Below are 8036 nucleotides of genomic sequence, written 5' to 3' on the forward strand. Positions count from 1 at the left end.
GTTCATAGATCGCGGTGTGGGCAGGTGATTAGTCTATCTGGGTTGTTGGTAAAGAGGTAAGAATCCTTATACACTGACCTGTATGATGTAGATGTTTTTGTACCTATATATATGATATGCTAATGATCCAGATAAGTAAGAAGCAAGAATAGTTTTATGATATTTTTATATTAAATTATATTTTTGATTATGTATGCTTGTGATTGATAGTATGATGAATGCGTATATGAGCATAACTTATACTTGTATAATCAGACTAATGGATGTGGTGCTCTGGACTAACCATATTATATTGATTGTCATGTCATAGGCGGAAAATGTGATCGTGGTTAGTTTAAAGCCAGAAATAAAGTTAAAAAGGAATTAATAGGTGGATGTGAACTTGATTAAATGAATAAGGACTTCGGGCTCGTCTCGACATCATTGGTTGCCCCATCACAGACTGAAAATATGATACTATTGTTTGTCCCGTTACAGGCTAGAAATGTGAAACGACTGTTTGCCCTGTCACAGCCTAGAAATGTGAAATTACTATTTGCCCCGTCACAGACTAGAAATGTGAAATTACTATTTGCCCTATCACATGCTTGAAATGTAATACTACTGGTTGCCCTGATACAGGCTGGAAATATGATACTGTTGGTTCCCCTGTCACAGGCTAGAATTGTTATATTGCTGGTTGTCCCGTCACGAGCTGAAAACGTAACCGGATTGGTCCAAAGTCGAAAAGATAATAAGAATTGGAATGAAAAGTATTGAAAATACTATTGATGATTTATGAGATATCATATGCTATATCACTCTTGAGTGACTGGATTTCTTTTTATATTTGATGTGCATATTTATACTGATTATTCAAGCATTATTGGTAGTCGGTTTGTGATTTCATGATATGTACAACGATTTTTTTGTTGTTTTCAAACTTACATTATTATTATGTTGGTGTGGATGTGTGGAAATTCTTAGTAGGCTGTAAAGTTCATAACCCTTCCTCTTTCTCTTTTTCAAAGTTATAGGTTGCATAGTACAAGATTATGGTTGAAATCATAGGTGGAGGGAATGATTAGATAAATCATCACTAATATTGGTTGGATAATCAAATTTTGTAATTGGACCAACTTTATTATTTGGTATGAATTGAGGTCATTGTTGATTACGAATATTGAGGTTGTAATATATTTTTTGGCTTTATATATTCTCTAGGGCGTGAGAAAACCATTTATGACTCTAAATTGACAATTCAAATTTAGTCTTGCTACCTGTCGATACATCGTGTTGCTTTAAAAAATCCATCATAAACACCGGCTAGGTTGTAATTATCTAAAAATGAGGGGTTTTTATTATCCTAGCCACATACCCCATTCTCTTGTAATAGAATGAGACCGGGTAAAGTCTGAATCATCCTTCTTTTCCCCGAAGATATTTTTCCACAAAATCATACTCATATCACAACAAGAAAACTAGAGGCTGCTACTACATCTGCAAAGAGGAGGAGATGGTATGAGAAAACGAGGGCCAGTGATACCAAGGAAGCTCCATTATTGTGATTTTTCTTCATGGGGGAAGGAGAGGAGATGATGGAGGAAATAAGGTCATTAACGCTGAAAGGGAGAGAAAACTAGAGGAATTAAGGTCATTAACGCTGAAAGGAAAAGAAAACGAGAGGACATAAAGGTCATTAATGCTGAAAGGAGACCGATTGAACCAGCAAACGGATGTATTTTCTCATTTTGCCCTTCTACAAATGTAAGCCGACGATTTAATTATATATATATATATATATATATATATATATATATATATATATATATATATTAACCTTCATTAAAAGGGTTTATTGTTCTGATGGTCTACTTATGACCATATATTCTCTAATTGACTTACTTTTAATTTTTTATTTCTTATTTTATGGTTATGGTTAAGTACTCTGACTTCAGAGGCACATAAGTGAACTTTCTAGGTGGCCTTACATTTGTAGTTCATAAATCTAATTTCTTGTTACGAAATTAACAGAACCAGCGACCGTTGTCAAGAACTAATTCTTAGTTCAGCTACCCAGAGCGCAGAACCCAAAGTAGAATTTAGAAATTTGCGTACCTGCTACCGTAAAGCAGTTTCCGTACATTTGGGTCTTGTCAATATTGAAGTTTCGGAGTGTAACATAGAAACTGGGATATTCTACACAAACTTGCTTATTTCTAAAATAATTATTCTTATGAGGTACAAGATATTCCTCAAAAACCGCCTGCTTTATTGCTTAGGAAGTTCCGCCAACCCTAGGGTTATTCCAGCTAAAATTTAAAAGATCAAGTGTTACAGGAAGGGAAAAAGAAAAGCTCCAGTGCCGTCTGAAAGATTTTAATATGTTGACTCCAGGAGTTAGGCCCTGTTTGGGGGAGCTTTTGGAGGGCCAAAAAGCACTTTCTGGCTCTCCAAAAGTACTTTTAGCTAAAAAAGAGTGTTCGGTAAATTTTTCGAAAAGCTGTTTCAGCTTTTGCGGGAAGCTGAAAACAGCTTTTGGGGGGAAGCTCCAATTTGGAGCTTTTCCAAAATGCTGTTTTCAGCTTTTTCGGAAAACTGTATTTTTGACCAAAATACCCCCATTTAAAAAAAAAATTCCACCCAAAAATCTTTCTCTCACCGTCTCTTCCTCTCCCACCCAACCCCACTCCCTCTCCCCTGCCGCCGCACCCTCTCCCTCTGCCCCGCCGTCGCACCCCCTCCCTCTCCCCTGCCCCCATAGTGGGGAGGTGCCGAAGAAGAGGAAGACAGGTCGTCTTCCCTTTCCCGCGGCCGCCGCCGGCGACGACCCGTCCCAGAAAGGGGCGGTGCCGAAGAACAGGAAGAAGAAGGGGCCGAAGAAGAAGGAGGTCCCACGGTGGGAGGGGCCGAAGAATAGGAAGAAGAAGGGGGTTCCTGCGGCCGCCGGCGGTCACGACCCGCCCCCCTCCCGCATCCGCCACGGCCCGCCCGGCGCTGACGGCCTCACGGGAGGAGGGCACTTCCCACGGGGCCAGCCGCGGCCGCCGAGACTGCCGCGGGCGCCGCCGGCCGCGGCCCGGTCCCCTCCCGCGGCCGCCGCCGGCCCCGACCTGGCCCCCTCCCGCGGCCACGGCGGCCTGGCCCCCTTCCGGTGCCGCCGGCCGCGCGGGAGGAGAAGAAAGAAGAACAGGGGAGAGGAAGGAAGGAGAAGAAGAGAAGAAAAAAAGAAAAGAAAAAGAAAAGGAAAAAAAGAAGAAAAAGAAAGAAAAAAAAGAAAAAAAAGAAAATTTAAAAAATAATAAAAAAATAAATAAATAAATATTTATATAAATGAATGAATGAATGAATGAATGAATAAATAAGATAATAAATAAATATATTTCAACATTATTAATTATTTATACTAATAATTATAATATTTTATATCTTTATTATTATATTATACTATAAATATTATATTATATTACATTACATTATAATATATTAATATGTTATTTTAAATAATTTAATATTATGTTAGATTATGAAAAATTAATTTATACTAATAATTATAATATTTTATACCTTTATTATTGTATTATACTATAAATATAATATATATTACATTATATTATAATACATTAATATGTTATGTTAAATAATTTAATATTATGTTATATTACCAAATATTAATTTACTCTAATAATTATATTACTATTATGCTATATTATAATTACAATAATATTATACTATATCGTATATTTATGTACTAATATATGTTATATTTTATTATGTTCTGTTGTATAATACTATGAAATGTCCTTTATGGTAATTTTGTCAGACAAAAGTACTTTCTTAGTTTGTTTACCAAACACAAAACAAAGTACCACAGCACTTTACGAATGTAGTTACCAAACAGCAAACAGCTTTTTATAACAGCTCTACTTCAGACAGCTCTACTTCCAACAGCTCTACTGCCAACAGCTCCCCCAAACAGGGCCTTAATAATCTAGTAGTATTTTTATTGAATCACTTCTAGCTTAAAATAGTATCAATTTCGGCTTATCCCCCAGGTCTACTGGTAACCCGCCCTTATCGTCATGCGTTCACCTTCCGGCAGTTCAACCTGATCTCCCCACTGGTCCCGGTGAGCGGGCTGATGTTCCCCATCTTCACCATCGCGCGAGCGAAGTCGCTCGCAAACAACGAAGCGTTGGTGCTGTATTGCCAGACCAGCGCGTCCTGCGACCCACCGTTGAAGAGCTCCTGGTCCGAGTGCAGCAGCCCCCGCCGGGCCACCAGGTTCTGGTAGTACTCGTTGCCGAACCGGTTCGGGGTCTGGATATCGAAAGGCGCGAGGTTGCTGTCGCCGCACGACGCCGAGCAGTTCCTCTTCCTGAACGCCGCAAAGCCTGGGTTGATGTTGGTGTCGTTGTAGATGCGGTCGCGGAAGGTCTTGCAGTGAGCTTGGCCTATGGTGTGGCCGCCGGACAGCGCGGTCATCTCTTGAGCGTTGAGGCCCTTGGCGGCGAACATGGAGATGAGCGTGGTGAGGTTGGCCCCGGCACTGGGGAGGTAGCTGATGGCCGCGCTCTGGTTCGCTGTCGTTGCATCCCTCCTGCCCAGTCGCACCGTCCAAGTTGGCCCGCCGAGCTACAACGTATGTTATTGGTATCAGCTTGAAGCATTAAGACCGAACGTTGGTGGTGAAAGAGAAGGTGGGAAATGATGGGGTGCGACGCTAACCAAGTGGACTCCATCGCGAGCAGCGAGGGCGACGATGTCAGCGCATGATACGGTGGCTTTGCAGGCAGCTTCGACACGGGCTTTGATGGTGTCGATGACTTCGTATCCACGGACGGAGTTTTGGTTTGGGGGAGCGTTCTTCTCGCCGGTGAACGTTGCTGTGTCATCGAGAAGGATCGATCCGTCACAGCCCTGAAGAAAACAGAGGACGTCCGTTCAGCAACTGGGCAGAATGTAAAAGAAGCGGCAAACGGAAGTGATGATTTTAGGCCGGCTTCAACAAAAACGTCTGTTCCGATACTGTTACACTGGGAATAGAAGCTTGAGAAGCTATTGGAACCCACGTAAAGTTTTGCACCCATCTTTTACTGTACCAGCTTTAATTTGGCACACACGTCTACCGTACTTAGGAGAGTGATTAGTAACTAACTTCCTAAGTTTTAGCAGAATTGTGACAGTGTTTAGGACTGATACATACAGCCGCTAAATTGCTTTCTAAGCTTCTAAGCTATGGCTGCGGTTTAAGAAGGGTATAGCTGCCTAAGTTTCAATCCTCGACGATGCAAGTTTTGCAACATGTAGGACTGTACGGCCCTTGATAACCACAATGTCATCCCATCTTAAAGATGAATGGCAAATCTTTATAGTGCATATTTGACACAGTTGTCCATCTCCATGATGAGATGATATGGTGGAGATCCAAAGCTGTTCAACTCTTTATGGTGCAAATCAGGCACCGCAGAGGTTTCCAACTCACAACCCACAGCTACGACCTAGCTTAGCAGCATAACGTTGCTGTTGGCTGCATGTAAAGCATTTGCCCCTTCGAGGTTCAGGTATGACCAAGATAGTAGAACCGTGTTTCTTCTAGCTTGCTATACCCCTTTTAAACTACAGCCAAGCAGCCTGGCCATCTCTATAATGGTCTTACGGCCAACACACTTCCCTTAAAATTCAAATTAGAGATTAGCAAATAAATCTATGGATTCTATATAGGGTCCCGTCTCAGAGTCAATGACCACGGCTACTGCAGAGACATATGACAACGATTCACCAAATGCCAGTTGATTCTGTTTCTAAGATGTAAATCACCTGCTAAACAAGTAAACTAACTTTGCGAAAGTGGCATGAATCATGTAGGTGATCTATGGACGTTTTTCTAAGGTGTAGTTAACGTGCTTGCAGCTAGCGTACCATAGTGAAGGTGGTCACAGATATACGTCAAAAGAAGGAAAGGGAAACGAGGGAGCAAATAAGGGATTGTATCGCACATTTACGAAGCAGTCGTGGAAAAAGAGCCGAAGGATGGACGCTCCCATCCTTGGCTCCCTGCGGACCACCCGCTCCATGGCCGAGCGCACAATGCACTGTACATCTGGGCAGCTTGTTGCATAAAACGTAGGTGAGAGCTGCCCTTGGGGAGGGCAAGCGGCAGCCCAAGCGAGCAGTGATAGCAGAGAGAGCAAAAGGAAGCTATTGGAGAAGGCCATAGCTAACGAAGGCTGTATGGTTGCTCCAGGAGTTTCAGCTGAGATGAGAGATGCTTTCCTAGGACCCCTATTTATAGTGTAGTTGTTGCATGCATGGAATGGCCATCGGTTGCTGGAATTCAAACGTTGCTTCTCTGACTGGGCTCGTTACCCTAATTGCTGCGTTTATTTATTTTTTTAAATAAGTTACTTGGCGCAAGTACGACCGCTCAAAAAATAGCCCATCTATTGGACATTGGCTTGGTCCAAGCCATAGTGGCATCCAATAGGACCCATCGTTGGAACTTCTATACTTCCAAGTCAAGGGGTATCCTCGCTGGATGTACACCATAAATATTTTTGTGATAAATAAGATTTATTAAAACAATCTAGAGTTAACATGTATGTGGGAATCAAGGCATCTGAAGGTTGGGGTCAGGGTCAACCTCTTCATCTGGAAAGAGAGGTCTTCTTCCCACCCAGAGTGTGTTGAGTGGTCTGGGCTAGCTTGAACATGCAGCCCCTTTTGTGCCGGGGAGGAGGAGTCGATGGCTCATTGTCACTTGGCTACAATTTAACACACGAATCCAGCTTATCGCACCAAAACTTGGGTTTATTCGAAGCTGCTGCCCCTTTTTTTCCTTCCCAATGGCTGGTGCGATAAGGTGGGACCATGATGCCCAAAAAGTCAAGTCAAGTTTAGATATCAGTTATGTCATCATGTTCCGATCAAAATAAATATATAACCGTGTCAAGGGTTGTCTAGAATTGGGACAGCGGATTGCATAAAGATGGTTGACTCGGTCCCTTTGGTACTTTCTCGCTGCATTCTAGCGGACGTCCAGTGTGGCGATTTACTTGGAAAATAAGAATCAAGGCATCATTGACTCATCATAGTCTGTCATGATTCTCACCATAGCAATTTATTTTCTTTGGTTTGTAGTAGTGTCATAGACTCAAAAAGTAATAAGGGAAAACCATGCATTAATTACTGCCATGTTCTACATAAACCTATTAAATCCGATTAATCACTTGATTAATATCCAACTTCTAAGTCAAGTAATTTGCGCAAGTTAGATATATTTGTGGTTGGCTCGGTCATTGTATGGTATGCTTAATGTAGCTAGAGCTCGAATTGAAAATTTGATACAGACCATTAATATTGATTTAAGACCATTGAAATCACCTCTGCTCTGATATGATACCATGTTGAAATCACCATCCCTGATGTAAGACGGTATACAGTCTGATTGACCAGTTCAGCAACTACCAAGACTTGCCGAGTCGCTTAGAATTAGAATAGTTACATCGTTGTCTTCCATCAATCACTTTGTTTCATTAAATGGTGCATTTCACAATACTAATTCGAAGAAACCAATTAGAATACGTCAACAAGTCCCTAGAACAACAGGCAAGGGTCCGGATCCAAAAGTTGACCAATTTAATTTGGAATGCTGACATTTTCTGGACGAGCAACTCAGCCGATAAGAGCCGGGCACGTCCAGCATAACTAAATATAAAACTGGCTTGGAAATAATGTGACTCGCCGAGGTAACGATGAACAGCTGGTGTGTAATATGTTGCTTCCAAGAGACTAGAGAGCGGTAATGCTGAACGTCCGGTAGCGAAGTAGTACATTGGATGCATCATGCATGGCACGGGTATGCAAGGGAAAAAGCTATTAGTTAGCTCATATAGTCCGAGTTTTAGATGAAAAAAGGACCACGTATCCGCCACCAAGGTTCAAACCTTGTCCCTACACTACAAAATATGTCAATCAATTTAGCTTGAAAGGTGTTCATGCGCTCAACAAAATTTCTATGATGAATGCACCAGCGAAGGTCGCCTGGAGACCACCTT

General features: G+C 41.8%; 1 protein-coding gene across 1 annotated transcript; it reads right to left on the reverse strand.

Moving 5' to 3' along the window:
• Window positions 1-3968: 3968 nt before the first annotated feature.
• Window positions 3969-6251, reverse strand: LOC103700333 (peroxidase P7-like). Its single transcript, XM_039129195.1, has 3 exons — window positions 5979-6251; window positions 4708-4899; window positions 3969-4614 (listed from the first exon to the last, which is right to left on the reverse strand). The coding sequence occupies exons 1-3, from the start codon at window positions 6195-6197 to the stop codon at window positions 4060-4062; spliced, it is 966 nt and encodes a 321-aa protein (XP_038985123.1). The 5' UTR covers window positions 6198-6251; the 3' UTR covers window positions 3969-4059.
• Between the last annotated feature and the right edge of the window lie 1785 nt (window positions 6252-8036).

Source organism: Phoenix dactylifera, chromosome 8 (genome assembly GCF_009389715.1).
Source record: "Phoenix dactylifera cultivar Barhee BC4 chromosome 8, palm_55x_up_171113_PBpolish2nd_filt_p, whole genome shotgun sequence".
Classification (NCBI taxonomy): Eukaryota; Viridiplantae; Streptophyta; class Magnoliopsida; order Arecales; family Arecaceae; genus Phoenix; species Phoenix dactylifera.

Excerpts from the sequence above, each read along its gene's own strand:
- LOC103700333 (XM_039129195.1), bottom strand. The coding sequence starts at position 6,197 with ATGGCCTTCTCCAATAGCTTCCTTTTGCTCTCTCTGCTATCACTGCTC. Across the intron at positions 4,900-5,978 it reads TCCACGACTGCTTCGTAAAT|GGCTGTGACGGATCGATCCT; the intron begins GTGCGATACAAT and ends TGTTTTCTTCAG. Across the intron at positions 4,615-4,707 it reads CTCGCGATGGAGTCCACTTG|CTCGGCGGGCCAACTTGGAC; the intron begins GTTAGCGTCGCA and ends CATACGTTGTAG.